We start from the raw sequence: 21089 nt of genomic DNA, 5'->3' as shown, positions 1-21089 counted from the left end.
TGCTCCCTATGGCCATGTCAGAGTCTTCCCTTCCTTCCCAAGGGTCTGTGCCAGCGGGGGGTGGGAGGGGCTTTGTGAAGTTATTGGGGTGCATTTTGTCGTCTTACCCAAGCTTTCTTCCCTTCAGCTGTCGCTTTCCCAGCTGGCGGCTTCCCCACAGTCCCCAGCTCAGCGCCGCTCGGCCGAAGCCCCCTCAAAGCCACCGGGGAGCCCCACGCCCTCCCTGGCCCCGGGGGTAAGTAGCCTGCCCCTCCTCCCGCCTGCCTCCTTCCAGGGAATGGCTCCAAACTCCTGACTTCTGTGGAAGTCTCTGACTTTGTGAGCTGCCCTGGTCCTTGGTGAGGTGACCGAGACCTTCCTGGGTTCTCTGTGATGCGGGCGTTTGGGATGGGGGCTGGACATCACCTCCTTCCAGCTTTAGATATTTGCCACCATCCGTCTTGGTGACCAAGGGTATTCGGTCTGGGAGCTTTTCCTGCCACAGGGCTTGATTTAGGCTTTGCTCTACCTGAGAAGACAAAGTAAAAACGCCCTTAGATCTCTGAACATGAGAGGAAAAGGAAAGTTTCGCTGGAGATGTAAATAGAGGTTCATCCAAGTTGCCAGCTCCCCCTCCAGGACGCTCGCCTTGTGGCTGGAGGAGAGTTTGTGAAGCCCACCGTCCCCGATCCCAGTGGAGCTAATGGGCTAAAATAGGCCTGTTTCCTTTCTACTGAACTTGGGGGACTCACGTAGAGTTTGCTGGTTCACCTGCAGACTTCAGTCTTGCCTTGGAAGTCTGTTGAGGAAAAATGGTTCCATTTAATTACTTCCTTGAAAACCCTCATGGTGAAATGCCTGATTCTAAAATATATCTCGGCTCGTGCCTGAGGCCCGTGTCCCTTGCCTCCGGTCATGTGGGGGCTCCTTCTAAATGAAATGGGAAGCTTGGGAGGCCAGCTGGAGAGAGAGCGTCCCAGACCCCGTCAAGCTCTTCCTTTAGACAGAGGTGGGCGGAGGGTGCTGGTGAAAGCCTAGAGCATTCGGTGACGTGGGGACAGGGAAGCGTTCACACAGGCTAGGGGGCTCTGTCCCACAGTCTCCCTAGTGTTACTGGAGATGGTTTCCTCTTTCTGTTCGGTAGGCGTGGTTTTAAGGTTAATTTGCCTTCTCAGGCATCAGATGTCTCCTGTGCTACTGAGCTGTTCAAAAAATTATGATTCCTTCCTCGTTGCTTTTCGACTCACGTAAAATACAGGATGCCCAGGTGAATTTGAATTTCAGATAAACAATACTTTCCAGTATAAGTGTGTCCTGGATATTGCGTGGGATATACTTATACTAAAATTATTCATCGCTTACCTGAAATTCCAGTGCAGCTGAGCCTCCTGTGTTTTCACTTGCAGTGTGACAGAGGCAGTGCACCCATGAGCCCCACGTCCAAGCACCCTTGGTTACGGGTTGGGATCCTCATTGGCCTCACCTGGGGCCCCATTGTGTTCGGCAGGAGTTCCCCTTGGAGGGCAGGATCTCTCACCTGGAAGCTGACCTGAGCCAGACGGCCTTGGCCCCGGGCACATCCACCGCTGAGCAGTTGCAGGAGCTGCCTTTCACACCTGTGCACGCCCCGCTCATCGTGGGAGCCTGGACCAGGAGGTGAGGGGCGGGTCTGGGAGGGCCCAGGGCAAGTGCTGTGTGATCAAGACCCTTCGACCCCCTGGACGGTAGGCTTTCCTAGAGAGCTGGCTTTCCGGGTCCTGCCTCTTGGCGGGCCCTCTCCTGGAGGCTGGCTCAGGAGGCCTTCTGTTCCAGCTCTGGAGGGAAGCCGTCACGAGCCTCCCTAGCGCTGCTGCGGTCCGCCGGCTTTCCCGAGATTCTGGACGCCAATAAGCAACCAGCCGAGGCCGTGAATCCTACAGATCCCGTGAAGTTCAGCCCTCAGAAGGAAGAATCAGACTGTCTGCAAAGCAACGAGATAGTGCTACAGTTTCTTGCCTTTAGCAGGTAAACTCTTAAATATTTGGTCTTTTGCTCTTTTCCTGGCTTTTGCATTTCTTGCGTTGAGGAAGAACTTCTGTGTGGCTCTGGCAGAATACTACGATCAGGTCTTAACGAGACTACGGAATGCCCTCGGTCTTTACTTTCGTTTGGCTGGGACCCACCCACTGCCATTTCCAAATGCTGCAAAACCTGCTTTGACCGATCTCCTGTGGTCCTTAGTTACAGCGTGGACAGAGTGTCGCCCTGTCCTTGGGTACTGGTGTAGCCCCGAGATCTGGGCTCTCCAGCCATGCCTGAAGTGGGGGGATGCCCGGCGGGCTCCCCGAGGTCACTGATGTGGGGCTGCTGATGTGGATGAAGGAGGCGGCCTCTCACCTGCTGTCTCCCTGCGAGCGTGTGACGAAAGCCCGGGTTCTCTGCCCGGACCCTTGATTCACTCGGAGCTGTCGTTGGATCCAGGGTGTCCCAGGACGACCAGCCAGCGCCGTGGCCACAGACTGTGTATTTCACCTTCCAGTTCTACCGCTTCCCCCCCGAGACGACGCCGCGGCTGCAGCTGGTTGAGCTGGACGAGGCCGGGAAGACCAGCTCGGCCTCCCTGCCCCACCTCCTCGTCCTGATTCACAAGGACGGCTCCTTCGATGCGGGTGAGCGCTGGGCACCTGGCAAACGCAAAATCCAGTGCCAAGCTTTGTCTGCGAATTTTATTATTTAAAAAATGTTGAACAGTGAAAAACTTCAAACACGTTCACAATTTGAGAGAAGAGTGCAATGAGTCAGTGCTCGTGCCACTCACCTCTACAGTTATCAGTGACATCCCTGCCCAGGTCCCTCCCCAAACCAGGGCTATTTGATGCGAATTCCAGACGTTATATGATTTCATCTATAGATATTTTCTTACGTAGATCTAAAAAAGTAGTCTTTTTAAAAAACATAAATTCAATAATATTACCCCATCTAAAAATTAATAATGACTTAATATTATCAAATATCTAGCCAATGTTAACATTTCCCCAATAACTTCATAAAATTTTTTAATAGTTTGTTCAAATCAGGATCTCAGTAAGGTCTGTACGTTGGGATGGTGTGACTCTCCAGTCTCTTTCTATCTGTAGCCGTCATCACCATCCTGTCTCTGTTTTTCGCTTTATTTGTTGAAGTCGCCACATTGCTGGTCCCCTGGAGCCTCCCGGTGTCTGCACTTTGGTTTTGCGGCCCAGTGGTGACATCTGCGGCGTTCCTCTATCCCCTGTTTTGCCTGTAAATTGGAGTTAGATCTAGATGCGTGAGCAGATGCACGCTTTTTGTTTGGGGCAAGGAGTCTGTATTGCTGGTGGTGTGTCCCCGTCTCTGCAGCAGCACGAGGCCTGGGTTGCTTCTTATGCTTCGTCAGTGACCATCAGGACTGTTGCTTATGGGCTGATCACTTCATTCAAGGCTGCACAGTGGTGATGTTTTACTCCTAGAATACGTCTTCATTTGTCAGCCAGAATGCTTCCTTAAAACGAAGCTTCTCCTCATCAACTCTTTGGTTGCCTTGAGGTGCGATTCATATAGATAAGGCAGAATAATGCTTGAGTTTCTTCTCTTTTGTTTGCTTATTTTTAAAATAGTGAGACAGTTCCCAGCATCCTTCAAGGGCGGGGCCAATGGCTTTTTTTTCTGATATCATTATCAACTGATGGATTTAAACTGCAGTGGACTGAACATACCAAATATGTTATTGTTTTTGGTGGCCAGTTGTCCTGTCTTTGGCCAGTCACACGGCTCGTAAGGGACATACCTGGGGTCTGAACCACTGCTGCCTCTTGAGTAGAACTTATCAGGTGGAAAAAGATGTGTTAAAATATTAAATGAAATTAGTTTAACAACATTAACATCAGACAAAAGTGACAGAAGGCAAAGACATTGCTGGGGATCCAGAAGCCTATTAAATAATAATTAAGGGAATAATTCACTAGGAAAAAATGATTCTGAATCCGTGAACTTCTAACAACCACAGCTTCCAAAGATAAAGGACAAATTGATGGACTTTATAAGGAGAAACTGACAAACCTACAATCATAGGAGGTTTTGACACACTTCTGTCAGTAAATTGATTGATCAAGCAGAAAAAAATTAATGAGAATATTATAAAATACAATTTAAAGAGATGATCTTATAGAACCTGTACAACCAATTTAGAGAATATGCGTTATTTTCAAGTATCCTTTGAAACTTATAAAAACTGATTATTCATATATGTGTATATATATCTTAGGCCACCAAGCAGGTATTGCCATATACCAAGAGACCCTATATCTAATCTAATTTTATAGCATTCTTTGACCATAACACCTCAGGGTCAGAAATCATTCACTGCCCTCCCCCTGGAAGGCTCCAAACTGCTGGATTTTTTTGAATTTTAAAACAAATTTCTAATTTTTCCCTAGGTAAATGAAGAAATCAATGTAGAAATGGCTGCTTACAACTGAATGACAAAATAATATTGCATATCAAAAGTAATAAGTAAAATGGCCTCAGCCATAAAAAGGAACGAAATTGGGTCATTTGTAGAGACGTGGATGGACCTAGAGACTGTCATACAGGGTGAAGTAAGTCAGAAAGAGAAAAACAAATATCGTATATCAACACATATGTGTGGACTCTAGAAAAATGGTACAGATGATCTTATTTGCAAAGCAGAAATAGAGACACAGACATAGAGAACAAACGTATGGATACCAAGGGGGAAGGGGGGTGTGGGTTGAATTGGGAGATCGGGATTGACATGTATACATTATTGGTACTATGTATAAAACAGATAACTAATGAGAACCTACTGTATAGCGCAGGAAACTCTGCTCAGTGTTCTGTGGTGACCTAAATGGGAAGGAAATCCGAAAAAGAAGGGATATATGTATACGTATAGCTGATTCACTTTGCTGTACAGTAGAAACTAACTCAACATTGTAAAGCAACTATACTCCAGTAAAAATTAACTTAAAAAAAAAGCTAATAAGTAAAATGGTAATTACAGGGAAATTTGCAGCTTTAAATGCTTATATTGTTGGTAAAGAAGAAAGTATCTTTTAACATGCTGATCTAATTGTTCAGCTCAAGAAGTTTGGTGGAAAAGAACCAGAACAAACCCAATAAAAGCAGAAGGAAAGAAATGAGAAAATGAGCATAAATGCTTAGAAAACAAAGAAATAGTGGAAAGGGTCAGCCAGATTGTTGGGCGCGAGGAGTCACGGGTGCAGCAGGTGATGCCCTGTTCCCTTGTCCAAGGTCAGAATCAGTGCGGAGAGTCAGAGCCGTTGTGGGAATGGGGTTAGCCCGAGAGCCCGTGGTGCTTGCCGGGCCCCCATCAGATGAGCGGCAGGCAGAGGTCGGGCTGGGCAGCCGCCGTTGACCTGGAACCTGGGGCAGAGCTGCCGCCCCCCGCTTGCCTGTGGACTGCGGCCTCCTCTCTTCCTGTGGACAAATCTGAAAAGAAGAGACAGGGGAAGGGGTGAGAAGCTTGGACTCTGCTTCTTCCCCCAAACCCACCAGCCTATGAGCTGCTCTTGCCCTGGGAGGAGGGTATGCTGGGCAGAGGGCGGCACGGGCCGTCCCTCTGCATGGAGGTGGGGCTTGGGGACGATGTGTTCCTGCAACCTTCCTGCGTTTTGTTCTCTCAGCTCACGTAACCTTTGAGTTTATGGCCAGCGGGGCTGTGGCCCTCCTTGGGGGAGGGGACCAGTCACCACTGGGGAGGTTTCCCAGCCTTCCTGGGACCACTGCTCCCAAACCCACCACCTTTCCTTTGCCAGTCCCCCCAGGACCAGCAGTGGATAGTTTAGCCTATGTCCCCAGAGGGCTCTGAAATGGATCAGAATAATGCATGGATTTCGGGGCCCCTCTGCACCCATTGCTGACCATTCACTCCCTATTCTGTTTCCCGTGCTAAATGCTATCCAGTCACTTGATCCAGTGGAGCTCATCGGAGGTTCTGCAGTGAGGTTAAATGATAGTGTTAAGATAATTCAATAAAAAAGGCCAACCACTTAGAGACGCTCCTGATTTGACTGTAAACCCCTTTCCATTATGAATTGCCCAGAGAGAAATTAGTCCAAAAATTAAATTTCCCTGCAAGTGGAAGTCCAAAGAAATTAAACTCCAGAATCAAATTTTCTTGTCATGGTGAATTAAAATTCAAAGTCCACAAAGGCTTTGCAATTTCTTACACAGCTGAGTCTTGGCCAAAGACACCTCTGACTGAGCAGATCTGGGCTTCCTTTGGCAGCCCAAACTTGGGGGCTCTCTCCGGATGGACTGGGTTCCTCAAGACCTCAGAAGGTTGATCTGGCTCAGCACCGAGTCTTTCATGGGCCTCACTTAAGACGTTTTCTTTTGTTGTTGAAATATAACGTGCATACAACAAAGTGCACCATTCCATGAATTTTTTTTTTTTTAATAAATGTATTTATTTATTTATTTATTTTTGGCTGCGCTGGGTCTTCGCTGCTGCACGTGGGCTTTCTTTTTAGTTGCGGCGAGCGGGGGCTACTCTTTGTTGCGGTGAGCGGGCTTCTCATTGCGGTGGCTTCTCTTGTTGTGGAGCACGGGCTCTAGGTGCGTGGACTTCAGTAGTTGTGGCACGTGGGCTTAGTAGTTGTGGCTCACGGGCTCAGTAGATGTGCACGGGCTCTAGAGAACGGTCTCAGTAGTTGTGGTGCATGGGCTCAGTAGTTGTGGCTTGTGGGCTCAGTAGTTGTGGCTCGTGGGCTCAGTAGTTGTGGCTTGCGGCTCAGTAGTTGTGGCTCGCGGGCTCAGTAGTTGTGGTGCATGGGCTTAGCTGCTCCATGGCATGTGGGATCTTCCCAGACTGGGGCTCTAACCCGTGTCCCCTGCATTGGCAGGCGGATTCTCAACCACTGCGCCCCCAGGGAAGCCCCGTGAATTTTTAAGGATGGTTAGACCTTATTTGTTAGAGCAGTTCTAGATTTACAGAGAAACTGAGCCGATAGCCCAGAGCCCCATATACTCCCGCCCCCACTGTCTCCTCCGTTAGCAACTTCGTACATTCACGATGAGCTGATATTGGTACAGTGTTAATAACTGAAGCTCAGAGTTTACATTAAGGTTTACTCTCCCCACGTTGTACGTTATATGGATCTGGACAAATGTGTAACATGATAGATGTATCCACTGTTACAGTATCAACCAGAGTAATTTCACTGCCCTAAAAATCCCCTGAGCTCCACCCTGCCAGCTACTGATCTGTTCACTGTCTCCATAGTTTTGCCTTTTCCAAGATGTCATATAGTTGAAATTATACAGTGTATGCTTTTCAGATGGCTTCTGTCACTTAGTAACATGCATTTAAGGTTCCTCCATGGCTTTTCGTGGCTTGATAGCACATCTATTTTTGGCACTGAATGATACTCTGGACGTACCTCGGTTTATTTATCCATTCACCTGCCAAAGGGCATCTTGGTTGCTTCCAGTTTGTTGTTCAGGATTTTGTGTGGACATACGTTTTCAGCTAATTTAGGTAAATACCTAGGAGCCCAGTTGCTGGATCGTATAGTAAAAGTATGTTAAGCTTTGAGAGAAACTGCCCAACTGTCTTCCAAAGTGGCTGTACCATTTTGCATTCCCACCAGCAGTGAATGAGAGTTCCTGCTGCTCCACATTCTTGCCAACATTTGATGTTGTCAGTGTCCTGGATTTGGGCCATCCAAGTAGGTGTGTAGTGGTAGCTCATTGTTTTAATTTACAGTTCCCTAATGACAGATGATGTAGTGTGTCTTTCCATCTGCTTACTTACTATCTGTATATCTTCTTTGGTGAGATGTCTGTTTGGATCTTTAGCCCATTTTTAAATTGGATTGTTTGTTTTCATATTTGTTGTGTTTTAAGAGTTATTTGTATATTTTGGATACGAATCTTTTATCATGTATGTGTTTTGCAACTATTTTCTCCCAACTTGTGGCTTATCTTTTTCATTCTCTTAATGGTGTCTTTCTCAGAGCAGAGGTTTTAAATTTTAATGACATCCAGCTTATCAATTATTTCTTTTATGAATCGTGCTTTTGGTGTTGTAGCTAAAAAGTCATCACCAAATCTGAAAGGTCACCTAGCTTTTTTCCTATGTTATCTTCTAGGAGTTTGATAGTTTTGCATTTTACATTACAAAAATTAACATTTTGAGTTAATTTTTGTAAAAGGTGTAATTTTTACAAAGTGAACACATCTGTGTAACTACCACCCAATTCGGATGGGGCTGTAGAACGTTACAGAGCAACCCCCCAACCCCAGTTGATGACCTCCCCCAAGGGTAACTACTCTGTTGAATTCTGTCACTCTGCATCAGTTTTACCTGTTTTTTGGACTTAAATGGATCATATTATCCATACCATTTTGAATCTAACTTCTTTCGCTCAACCTCATGTCTGGGAGATTCCTTCATGTTGCTGTATGTAGCAGTAGTTTGTCCGTGATCTTGGCTGTATAGAAACCCGTTGTCCGAATATTCCACAATGCTTACCCGTTCTGCTGTGCACAGGCCTTTGAATCATTTCCAGGTTTTGGCTCTTTTGAATAATGCTGCTATGAACATATTTAAAACATTGTGAAATGATCAGCCCAACAAGTCTAGGTAGCATCCATCATCGAACATAATTATAAAATTCAGTGTTTCTTGTGACGAGAACTTTTACGATCTACTCTCTTAGCACCTTTCAAATACGCAACACGGTGTTATTAACTGTGGTCACCGTGCTGTGCATCACATCCCCGTGACTGACTTATTTTATAACTGGAGGTTTGTACCTTTTGGCCCCCTTCACCCATTTTGCCCACCCCGTGCCCCACCTCTTGCAACTACCAGTCTGCTTTCTGTATTTAACGAGCCTGATTCTTTTTTTAAAGATTTCACGTATAAGTGAAATCATATGGTATCTGTCTTTCTCTGATCCATCCACGTCGTCACAGATGTCAAGATTACCTTCTTTTTAACGGCTGAGTAATATTTTGTATGTATACATACTGCATTTTCTTTATCTGTTCATCCATAGGTGGACACTTAGGTAGCTTCCACATCTTGGCTATTATAAATAATGCTGCAATGAACATGGCGGGGGGGGGTGCAGATTTCTTTTCGAGTTAGTATTTTTGTTTTCTTTGGTTAAATACCCAGGAGTGGGATTGCCGGATCATGTGGTAACTAAAGTTTTTTGAGGAACCTCCAAAAAAGGTTTGGAGGAGGCTTTCATAGTGGCTGCACCACTTTACATTTCCAGCAGCAGTGGACGAGGGTTCCCTTTTCTCCACGCCCTCACCTGTACCGGCTCTCTCTTGCCTTTTAAATAACATACGATCATTCTTTTGGTGCACGTGTGTGTGTGTGCATCTGCGTTGGTCTGCGCCTGGGACTGAAGTTGCTGGGTCCCCGGGCAGCACAGGTCTAGCTTTGGTGCATCCCTTCCCCAGTGCTCTGCCAGCTTACACACCCACTGGAGTAGACGGAGAGTCTGAACTGCCCGTGTCCTTGCTGGTTGTGTAATGTGTGTGGCTCTGTTTGTTTCTTTCACGTGACCTCCTGGTGGGCATATGCCGGCATCTCCTGGCTGACCGATGACCTTCCACACGCTGTCGCCTTCGGCAGATCCTCCTTTGAAGTGCTTTGCCCATTTTTTATTGTGTTGTCTGTTTCTCAGTTTGTAGGTGTTATGTATATATCCTGATCCCAGACCTTCTTCAGATGTTATAAATATCTCCTCCCGCCTTTGACTCTGTTAATGGTATCTTTTGGTTAACAGGAGTTTTCCATGAAAATTACGTCCAATTTATCAGTCTTTTCCTTAATGGGCAGATTTCCTAATCTACACCCAAAATGAGTTTGTCTCCACAAAGTCTTGAAGATATCCTCCTATGATACCTTCTAGAAGCCTTTTTTCCCTTTTTATATTCAGATCTAGAATTCATCTGGAATTGATTTTGTGTATCCTGTGAGGTAGGGACTGAGGTTTGTGACCTTCATAAAGAATGCAGAGAGTTAATAGCACATATAAAAGGTTTTAAAAGCATTGGCTCCACACCCACCAAGCTTACGAAGTGAGTCATTTCTCAGCCTGGAATACTTATTTTAAGCAAAATGTTGTTCCCAGAATCCAGAGTTTGGTTTTGCCAAAGACGATAGCAGAGACTCAGGGTTGCATGAGGGCAGAGAGAAAAAGCCCTGGTCTTAGCTCTGCCACACGATTGCTCTTTTCTGGTGGGTGGACCCACTTATGCAAAGTGGCATCTGAGACGTTGTTGTCTTCTGGCAAAGTCTGGACGTTTACAGTCTTGGCAGCCCTGACCACCAGCTCTCGTGGCGGGTCACCGCTTCCCCTCCAGGTCTGCGTCCTGGGGCCCAGAGTCCATGACGCGGCTCCCACACGCCCTCGTGGGCAGCCCTCAGCAGGCTCGTGCCGAACGGCGGCCACATCTGGTCCAGCGGGAGAAACCGCAGCTTCTGGAACCTGCGGCCCGTGGGCCTGCTGACTGCCTCTGCCACTCTAGTCCCTGTTCTCCATCGTGAGTAGACTTTCTTTTGTTTCCTCTTTTTCTTCAGCAGTGGGACGTGCCTCTGGACTTCCCTCCCTTACTACTGTCCCCCGCTCCTTTCAGGAAGGCTCCCCCAAGTTTGTGGCCACTTCATCTGCTTGCGTTGGTCCCCGTCCTTCTACGCCACATGCACGGGGCCGCCTTTCCTTGTTATTTCCCTTGCTTTCTTGCCTGTTTTCTTCTAGCATGTTGTTTGTCTAACATGCGTCTCTTGGTGTTTTTGTCTAGTGGGGTCTTGCCTAGTGTGAGAGCTGGAGTCTGGGTCAGACAAGAGCATCCATTGTCCTAAAGAACTCTCGTCCATCTTCCCGCCCCTGAGTTATCCCAGCCAAGGGGGCATCTCCCACCAGACCAGCGTCCAGGTCTGGACCCTCTAGTACAGCCTTGATCGCCTCTTCCTTACTGGATCTTGTCTTTCCTGTGCCTTCTCCAGGTGCCCTAATCCCGTGTCCCCAGCTACAGAAGTTGTGTTGGTGCATTTGGGAATACCTGCTTTATCTCTTTGTTCATCTTTCCCCCGACCTCAGAATCATTTGAATGTAAAATGCAGGCGTGGTGACACTTTACCTCTAAATATAGCAGCACACATTACTTAAAAATAAGGACATCTGGGACTTCCCTGGTGGCACAGTGGTTGAGAATCCGCCTGCCAATGCAGGGGACATGGGTCTGAGCCCTGGCCCGGGAAGATCCCACATGCCGCGGAGCAACTAAGCCCGTGCGCCACAACTACTGAGCCTGCGCTCTAGAGCCCGCGAGCCACAGCTACTGAGCCTGCGTGCCACAACTACTGAAACCTGTGCACCTAGAACCCGTGCTCTGCAACAAGAGAAGCCACCGCAATGAGAAGCCTGCACACCACAACGAAGAGTGGCCCCCGCTCACCGCAACTAGAGAAAAGCCTGTGCATGGCAACAAGGACCCAATGCGGCCAAAAATAAAATATAAATAAATAAATTTATAAAAAAATAAGGACATCCTTTTCTATACACACAATTCTGTTATCATACTTAAGATTATAAGAATTTCATAGTCAAGTTTTCCCATTTCCCCTCATATGTCCATTGTAGCTGTTTTTTGCTCTGACATCCAGTCCAGGCCCATGTATTATCTGTAATCATGTGTTCAGTCTCTTTTCATTGAGACTTGTCCCCTGCATTCTTTGTCCAGTGTTGGTGCCTGTTTGAAGAGACCTAGCGAGTTGTGGAATGTCCCACATTCCGTGTGTCTGATTGTTTCCTCACCTGGTTGTCTACCTCGTTCATCTCCAGTAGTTCTCGTCCACTGGGGGAAGGGCTGAGGGCTCAGTCTCATCCTGGATTTGGTGTGAACTCTTCATTGTTGAGGCTGCGTGCTGCCTGTGCATCCCATCGGAGGCGCCGACGTCAGGCCGTGTCACCGTGCGGGTGCCAGTGTGAGCACTTGGTAGGGGCACCCGCCCCAGGTGTCTCCAGTGGGAAGAGGTAGGCGCTTCCCCTTTTGTGCTTGGAAGACTTCTTGGGGCTGTTCTTGGGCTTCATGTGGATATCCGACCCCTGCAGCCCTTCACCTACTGTCCTAACATCCTTGGCTGTGCTTTGCCTGGATCAGCTATTTAAATGGAGCTTTCAAAATTGTAATTCTTCTAATGCTATCATTTGGTCTCCCTTTATGAGCTGGCATTCTTCTATAAAAAGAGACTTTCTCTCATCAACCAGGGGTGAACTACATATATGACCTCCAAAAAAGGCAGAACAAATGTTTAATACTTTCCCTTTAATTTCTAATTTTCAGAGTAAGAACTTACTGTAATAGTTACTCTAATAGTGACAGTTCAGGTTTTGTATATCCTAGCTCTTTGTTTCGTCTTTGGCCGGCTGTAGCCCTTCGGGTTGGCCTGAGTCTGTTGACACGCTCTGGTTGGACTTTGGGCAGGTCCTCCCTTTCTGGAGCAAAGGTGTCCAGGCTCGCCTTGTGCTTTTCTGCCTCAGATCCGGTCACCTGTTTCTCCCGGGAGCCTGGCCCCCCACTGGGAGTGCTTTCTAAAGATCACAATCCGGGCGCTTTTGATCAGCGTCTCAACTGCTTCTAGGCCTTTCCCTGGGCAGAGCTGGGGCATGTATATTAAAACATGAGTTCACCTTGATATTTCTAATTTAAATTTAGAAGCTTTTCCCTAAAATATTTTATTTGTATCTCCTCTTAAACCGAAAATCGTGTTTCCTGATAATATATTTACTTATTTACTTTCCCTTATAATTTACACAATGTATTTTCAAAATTACACCGCTAGTTTGAATACTAATGATACATGGCTGACAAAAGTTCAGATTTCTTTGTGTTCTTCTGGTCTTGGGCTGTGTCCCACCGAGGATGTAGAGTGAGTGAGTGTGGCCCAAAGCCCTTGTGTTCATTCTTTTCTCTATGGAGTTATGTTGCCTATTTGATGTTCAATCGAATTTGTTGGTTTCAGTTTGTTTTCAATTTCATATTTGCTTTCTTTCCTTTTTGATTGGAATATTTATGTGGCCCCAAACATAAAACCGTAGTTGAATGAGCACTCAAGGCTCCCTTCGACCCTCATCCCTCTAGACAGTCCCCACCTGCTCACCGGCCTGGGGGTAACCAGGTTTCTAGTTTCTTGCTTAAGCAAATATTTACGTTTTTATTTTTTGTTTTCTCTTATTCAGTAGGTGGCATACCAAATCCACTTTTTCACTGTGCTGTTTTCAGTTAACTTTCCATCCTGAGTTCCACTCCATGTGGAAACCGTCTGCATTGTTTTTACTGCTACATCGTCCTACATTGGATGCATGTTCTGTGGTTTATTTAACCATCATCCTACTGATGGAGGTTTGGGTCTTTCCAGGGTTCTGCTATTTCAGATAATGCAGCAATGAGTAACCTTGTGTTTCTCGTGTTTTCTGCGTGTGGAGGTGTGTTTTAGGGCAGATTGCTGGCAGTGGGATTATAGGATAAAAGGCTTCAGTGGTGTTGACAGACACCACCACCTCCCCTCTGTTAGCCTGAGATCTTTTGGCCTCCTCCACAAAATAGGTTGTTACGGTCTGATTGATGTGAGATAGATCTTAGTGCAGTTTTAATGTGCATTTCTCTTGTAATGAGTGAAGTTGAGCATTTTTTGTCTTTGTCTGCAAACTTCTATTCATATCTTTTTCCATTTCTCTATCAGATTTTTCATCTATTTTGTCCTCTGTTTTGGGAACTGTATTAGGAAGATTAGCTGTTGCCTGTGATATACATTACAAATATGCTTCCTACTTTGCCATTTGTCTTTTTGCTTTGCTTATGATGGGTTTTGCTATGTAAAGGTGTTACTTTTGTGTAGTCTAATGTGTCAGTCTTTTATTGCTTCTAGCTTCTTCAGTCATAGATGCAAAGGCTTTCTCCTCCCCTAGCTCAGCAAGAGATTCGTGCATGGTTTCTTCTAGGATTTACAGGTTTCATTTTTCACATTTAGATTTCTGATCTCTATGTAGTTTATCCTGCTGTGTGATGGCAGATATGAATCAGTTTTATCTTTTTCCAAATGTCTATCCAGTTGACCTAGTACTATTTATTAAAAAGTTCGTCTTTTTCCCCAGTGACTTGAGAGCCACCCTTATCATATACCAAACTTTTTTTTATTACTTGGGTGTAATTCTGGATTTTCTTGCTCGTTCCATTAGACTAGAGGTTGGCAAACGGATTTCTGTTAAGGGCCAGATCATAAATATTTTAGACTTTCTGGGTTCACATATGATCTCTGTGTAATCATTTTCTTCTTTTTTTGACTTTTGTTTTTCACAACCCTTAGAAAATGTAAAAGCCATTCTTAGCTCACAGCTGGGTTGGCCTGCAGGCTGCAGTTCACTAGACTCCTCATGTGACTGTCTGTCTACACACGAAGGTCGCGCTCTTTGATCAGAGGTGTTATGCTGTTCTCTTTTGCACGGTTCTCCAGACATTCTTGCTGGTTTAGTTTTCTATGTGAACTTGTTAGGCTCTGTCTGGGGTTCTGGAGAAGTTCATAGATGAACGAGAGGAGAACTGCCCTTGAAGGACAGGAGGGGACCTGCCCAGGAACGGGGATGTCTTCCCATCTGCTCATTTCTGCTTCCCTGTCTTCTGAAGGCACATAAGTGTACCTTAAATAGGTTTTGCTGTTTTCTTGTTTTTTAATCAATTAGATTTTGCATTTCTCTTTATTATTACCCCCCTTCTGCTTTCTTTTTGGTATTCTCTATTGTTATTTTCCTAATTTGTTTGAGTTGCTTAATTCATTTATTTTAATTCTTTTGTTTTTGTGGATATAAAGTATTGAAGGCTATAAATTTTCCTTTGATTATTGCTTTATGTTTTGGTGATTCTGATAAGTAGTATTTTCATTATTATTATTCTAGGAAATCTGTTTTGATTGCGTTTTCGCTTTGACACAGAATTATTTAAGAATAAATGAATTGTTTTGAAAAATTTTTTCCAATTTCTAGTTTGTTGGATTGTGATCAGAGAATATTATTTGTAATATTTCTACTTTAAGGAGCGTATTTAGGTTTTCTTTGTGGTGAAATAGACAGTAAATTTTTATTAATGTTCCAAATATACTTGAAAAGATATATTCTCTGTTATTGGGGTACCATGTTGTATGTGTATGCATGCACTCTGCCTTATGGGTTAGCTGGTCTGGTCTTCTGTATCCTTACTTATTTATGGTCCACTTGACCTGCCTTGAAAGGAAAGCAGTTGTTTGGTCTCCACTGTCATTGTGTTTTCATCTGTTTCTTCTTACATCTCTGGATTTCGGCTTTGTTATTTGGTGCACAGATACTCCAAGCTGTTACGCATTCATCATGCATTGTATACTGTAGTGTTATGAAGTGTTTGTCATCAGAGGAGTCGTGGCTGCCTTCACAGAGCAGGAGGTGTTTGTCATGAAGGAGGGGTGGAGATTGAGAAGAGGGGTGGGGGAGGACCGTCCAGCTGGAGGCAGAGCATCTGCCAGACCTGGCTGTGGTGGTGGGGCAGGACTGAGGTGCAGCAGGGACCCCAGCTGGGCTGGGCGGCGTCTGTGAAGGGGTGAGGGAGGTAAGCTGGGGAGCCTGAGCAGACCCTGTGGGGTGGTACCACTACCCCCAGGAGTCAGTGGTCAGCGCCACTGCAGGTTTTTGAGTGGGACGGAGATGACACAGGATTCCTTTCGTGGATGCTTTGGCAGTGCCATGGGATGGACTGTGGGGAACCTGGACCTCAGGGAAGGCCACTGAGGAGTGGGTTGTCTTAGCCAGACAGGAGCAAAGGGGTCCGAGCCTACAGTGGGGAGGGATTGGGAGGGTCCAGCGTGAGGGGCCTTGAGCTGTGCCCAGACCAGGATGGCCCCCGTGTGCGACACTCAGCACACTGTCAGCTCGGGGCTCAAAGTGTCCCCCTGAGACCGTGAGCTCCATCAGGGCAGGGACCCTGTCCCTCCTGATCTCCCACACGACCCCACACAGGGCCTGGCACATTTGCTGCATGTGAATTCATGGTCGTATTGTGGGGACCCGGCAGCTGACGGGACGTGGTGACGATGGAGCCCAGCCAGGGCGTCGGGAGGACGCGGTGCCGGGTGGCACTCGGGGGACGCAAGGGGGAGCTGGCTGGGGAGGAAGATGCGGGGTCCAGCTGGGACATGCTGCGTTCAGGCGCGAGTGCAAGTCTGGGTGGAGGCCCCGTGGGACTGGAGGTGTCGGGGGTGGTGTGAAGGGCGCCCAGGGAAGGGTGTCTGTGGGTGTCGTCTGGGAGGTCGCCCTGCACGGTTCGCGTCTGGCTGCGTCCTGGGCCGGCAGTCTGCCCGGCGGGACCCGGCAGGTGGCGCTGCCGGCGGTGCTGTGAGCTCGACCCTCCTCCTTCCCCGGTCCTCATTGCAGTCCTCCCTGCGCCTGGATGAGCCAGCCTGCGGGCGGCTGTCGGGAGGCTGATCGGGTGCCGCAGGCCGCTTGCTTCTCACACCTGGCCGTGGGGGGCTGGGGTGGGGGGGGCGCGTGACCCTGGCCTCCACTGACCCCGTGACTTGATCTGAGCGCTCGGGTGGGACACTGGGGCCTGGCCTGCCATGTACGACGTCATTCCCAGCCCCTCCCGCGGTCTTTGGGCTGCTGCTCTCTGCCCCTCCATCCTGGAGGGTGCTTCTCTTGGCGCTCCAGCTGTGGCGGAAGCCAGGGCCCCGCTGGTCCTTGCTCCGCATCCCCTGGGCCCGCCGGGGGCCCTCCCCCCACGCTCCTCCTCAGCGCCCAGAGCTGGGTCCCACCCTGACCTGCTTCACTGCTCCCGCTGACCGCACTGTCCTGGCCTTGCGGACAGTGGAGAGGGCGCTGTGTGGGCCCCCACGGGGCGAGGTGGCTGCCGGGGGGCGAGGGTCTCAGCCTGCCCGGGGCCGCTTGGGCTGCTGAGCTAACATCCGCCTTCCTCCCTGGGGTTAGCGGTCTGCTCAGCGGGGCCACGTAAATACTGTTACATTATTGATGGAAAGGGCAGAAATGTTGTTCTCAGTGTGTTTCCCCTGTATTGCTGTCCCTGCACTTTAACTAATGGTGACTTCAATGACATCTTTGCCAATTTAGGATTAGTGGTGATGCCACTTCGCAAAGGTGAAGGCGGGGACCGCAGTCCGGCTCCTGTCTCGTAATGATAAGCCTGGCACCAGGAGCGACCTTGGAGAGGCCTGTGCTTCTGTGGGGCTGCTGGGCGTGTTGGGGGCGGGAGGCATCGGGGTGGCCTAAGCACCATGTGCTGAGCTCCGTCTCAGTTTGAGCTCTCCATGCGCCTGTGTGTGAATACCCAGGTTTCTAAAAAATTTTATCGGAGTCTAGTTGATTTACAATGTTGTGTTAATTGCTGCTGTACAGCAAAGTGATTCAGTTATACATATATATACATTCTTTTTCATATTCTTTTCCATTACAGTTTGTCACAGGATATTGACTATAGTTCCCTGTGCTATACACTAGGACCTTGTTGTTTATCTATTCTGTATATAATAGTTTGCATCTGCTAACCCCAAACTCCCACTCCGTCCCTCTCCCACCTTCCTCCCCCTTGACAACCAGAAAGTCTGTTCTCTGTGTCTGTGAGTCTGTTTCTGTTTTGAAGATAAGTTCATTGGTGTCATATTTTAGATTCCACATATGAGTGTTATTATATGATATTTGTCTTTCTCTGTCTGACTTACTTCACTTAGTATGATCATCTCTAGGTCCATCCATGTTGCTGCAAATAGCATTATTTCATTCTCTTTTTATGGCTGAGTAGTATTCAACTGTGTATATGTACCGCATCTTCTTTATCTGGTGACCACCCGGTTTTGACAGAAGATGTAGACGGCATTTCTCCCTAAATCCTGTGCGCCCAGAGTCATACTCGGTGGCTGGCCCCGTTGGGGCATCTGTCCTTATCCAGCATAGACTGTTTCACCAGGACTCGGTTAAAAAACATCAGTCTTATTTGGGGAGGAGCTTTTTGTATACCTTGGAAAGAAATGTAGTCTTCTGAACACCACTCTTCATGTTGTTAATTTGGATATTTTATAACGTTTCGATTAATCTATTTATTAAGCTGTAACTCTGACAGAAGCAGAAATTAGTCATCATGACCAGAACAGAAACTCCTCCAAGTGTAAAGATAATAAATGATTCCAATTACTTCTGGGCACATTTGGGGCCTCTTTGCACAGGGTCTCCGGGCTTTCAGCTGAAGTACCTGGTGGACTCTGGATTCCTGAGACCCGGGGAGCAGCGCTGGTTCGCCCGCTACCTGGCCATGCAGACCCTGCAGATCGACATCTGGGACGGAGACTCCCTGCTTCTCATCGGATCCGCCGCCGTTCAGATGAAGGTAGCGTTTCCCCACGGTCCTTCCTGTGCGGTCTGTCGCCCGGCAGTGTGGGCCATCGTCCAGCGCTGGGCATCGTCCAGGGGACTGGCTTCTTCGTTCACAAATTCAAAACACTGCCGAGTCCTCTCCTTCCCCGAAGGAAAGGATGTTCACAGAGTCTGAACTCGATCCTGCTAGGTTACATCCGCCCAGTTGTCAGTTCCTCCTGTGAACCGACCCACCAGGTGACGTCACCTCTGCTCCCTTGACGGTGAGGATAGATGTTCCCTGAGAGCAGCTCGGGATCGGCCTTGTTCCGCAAGAGCCTGGCCGGTCCATCAGAGGTGTGCCCTCAGGGCGGAGGACAGGATGAATGAATGATGGGGTGGGAAAGTGTTTCCTGATGCCCGTTCTCAGTTCCATGAATTGTGCTTCTCTCGTTCTACCTAGAATCAGAAGCTAATTCGTTTTCTAACTGTGCTTCCCATTCTCCTCATATTCTAAAACTGAAGTCCATGCATTAATTCAATTTTCTTCCCAGGGTTTCTCCCCAAACCTTCCCTTTCGTGTGACCAGGACCCCAGAGGGTCACCGTGGGGTCACATGGCGGCCTCTGGGCCGGGCACTGGGCCACATCCACTTGCCGACATGCCGTCCTGAGAGTTTTCCTCCCTGCCTTGAGGTGGACGGGGGAGAGGATACAGCACCATCGCTGCAGCTCTGGAATCTCTCTGACCTTCATTCACTTTTCCTTCATCCCACACAGCTATTTCCCTCTGGATTCCAGCCACGGGCCCCCTTGGTTTCCCTTCCTGAGCCTTGCATGGCTGGTCACTGAGGCCTGCAGATCTGGTCCCCTCCCCCCTTGCTCCTCAGCACCCCGGCCCGCGAGGAGCTCTTGGCTCCTGTACCGCAGTGGCCCCGGGCCCGTGCTCCCCATCCTCTGGGGGCCGCCTGCTCCTCTGTCCCTCCCTTCCTCTGGCGGCTGACCCGGGCTGTAACTGTCCCATCCACCGGGGCTCAGGGCCCTTCCCTGAGGGGCTGAGGCCCTCAGGACAGTGGAAGGAACCGGGGGGCAGTGGGCAAAGAGTTACGGGGCGGGGTCACAGCTGGCGAGGACTCAGCAGGTGTCGGCTGATGTTCTCATTCCTCAGGCCCTCCAAGGTCGTCATGGATGTTGCCCGTCTGTCTCCTACACTGGCCAGTGATGCCATGGAGGGTGGGAATGGGATGGCCACTGACCCCTCCCCAGCAGTGTCCTAGGCCACCGTGGGTAGGGCATGGCTGAGAATGGATGAATAGAAGGAGGGAGGGAGGGGTGAGGTGAAAGGCAGGAGGGGGGGAGCGGGGCGAGGCGAGGGGAGGGAGGGGCGAGCGAAGCGAATGGAGGGGTTATTTGATCGCATCCTCCACGAAGAGCCCCTTCAGCAAGTGCTGTCAGGTTTACTGACACAGAATTGGTTTAAATAAAATGGAATTTTACTTTTTAAAAATAAGCAAGTCTTCACGTTAACATCTATGTAGAGAAGATGGAAAATTTGTGCAAGTCCAGGTCCTGAGCTGTCAGGTGCTTACGTGGCCTTCTGTGGGTATTTCCTGCGTTTCCAGACGCATCACAGCTCGTCGCACTGCCCCCCGTTGTTGGACAGTTAAGCGCCTTTTCCTGGTGGAAACACTGCAGGGAACACCTTGGAGTCATGGTGGCTCACCTCTCCAGCTCAGTTCCTGAGCGGTGACAGCGCCAGCATCGCTGGGGTCTCGCGGTGGTCGCTGCCGGTGCCTGGTTGTCCCCCCGCTCCGCTGCGGTGTGCTCCGCCCGGCCCTGGGACTGCTGCCCTGATCCCTGTGTCCAGCAATGAAGCCGAGACCCCGGGTCATGCTGGGACCAGGCTTTCAGCCCAGGTCTGACTCCATCATCTTCTCCCCAAATGAGAACGCCCCAAAGCCGCGTTTCCGAGTCACGGGTGCGCAAATGTGGAGCCTCGGGCAGGGGGCCCAGGGGCCCGGCACCGCGCTCTTCCCGGAAGACGACCAAGGCGTCTGCTTTCCCGCCCTTTACGGGGTGGGAAAAAAAACCTCTGCGGTTTCCTAGGTGAGACGCGATACCCTGTTTTTATTGGCATCACTGCTCCTGGGGCAGCCGGGCGTCGCTTCTTGCCTTGACTGGCCACCCTCTGGAGGGGTCTTCACCCCATCTGGCTGCTGAGGCTCCTGGACCGTGAACGTGTTGGCGTTATGTGGACAAGCGCTGCTCAGCAAGCAGGGTCTCCGGAGCTGGAAGCCCCAGACCCGCTCAGGAGGGATCTGGTCTGGGCGTGTCCGCCCCAGAGACAGGCAGAGGACAAGTGCTGGAGGGGCAGGGCCAGAATTCCAGAAGCAGGACCTGAACCTGGCCCCGCGCTTGCTTCCATTTACGTGTGACAGTCAGGAGGCCTGGTGACGTGCCCGGGCCTCCCAGGAGAAGGGACCCAGCCCTCCCTCCCGGCCGGCCCCACTCGCTCTTGGGCTCAGGACAGTTCCGAAGGGTTAGACTTGATCAGCAGAGGAGAGTGGGGTCGGAAAGGACCCTCTTGACCCAGCTCCGTCCGCCCCGCGGCCCCTCCTCGGACCCGCCGCCCGCCTTTCTGCCACGCTGGCGCCCCCTGTGCCCCGCCCGGGCCTGGAGGTACATCTCCGTCCTGAGGGGCCCAGCGGAGGCTCCTCGG

General features: G+C 49.0%; 1 protein-coding gene across 4 annotated transcripts in view; it reads left to right on the top strand.

Annotated features, from left to right (window-relative positions):
• The window catches only part of NPHP4 (nephrocystin 4), a 140157-nt gene that overhangs the window by 99170 nt on the left and 19898 nt on the right, over window positions 1-21089 (top strand). For all 4 annotated transcript variants that reach the window (XM_057555489.1, XM_057555484.1, XM_057555476.1 and 1 more), the window contains 5 exons: window positions 128-235; window positions 1487-1635; window positions 1792-1983; window positions 2440-2627; window positions 18245-18405. In XM_057555489.1, the coding sequence (XP_057411472.1) occupies window positions 128-235; window positions 1487-1635; window positions 1792-1983; window positions 2440-2627; window positions 18245-18405 (798 nt within the window). The remainder of the gene's footprint in view (window positions 1-127; window positions 236-1486; window positions 1636-1791; window positions 1984-2439; window positions 2628-18244; window positions 18406-21089) is intronic.

This window comes from Balaenoptera acutorostrata, chromosome 1 (genome assembly GCF_949987535.1).
Source record: "Balaenoptera acutorostrata chromosome 1, mBalAcu1.1, whole genome shotgun sequence".
Lineage (NCBI taxonomy): Eukaryota > Metazoa > Chordata > Mammalia > Artiodactyla > Balaenopteridae > Balaenoptera > Balaenoptera acutorostrata.
Note: the sequence above shows the minus strand (reverse complement) of the source record. Positions and strands in the feature narration are given on the sequence as shown.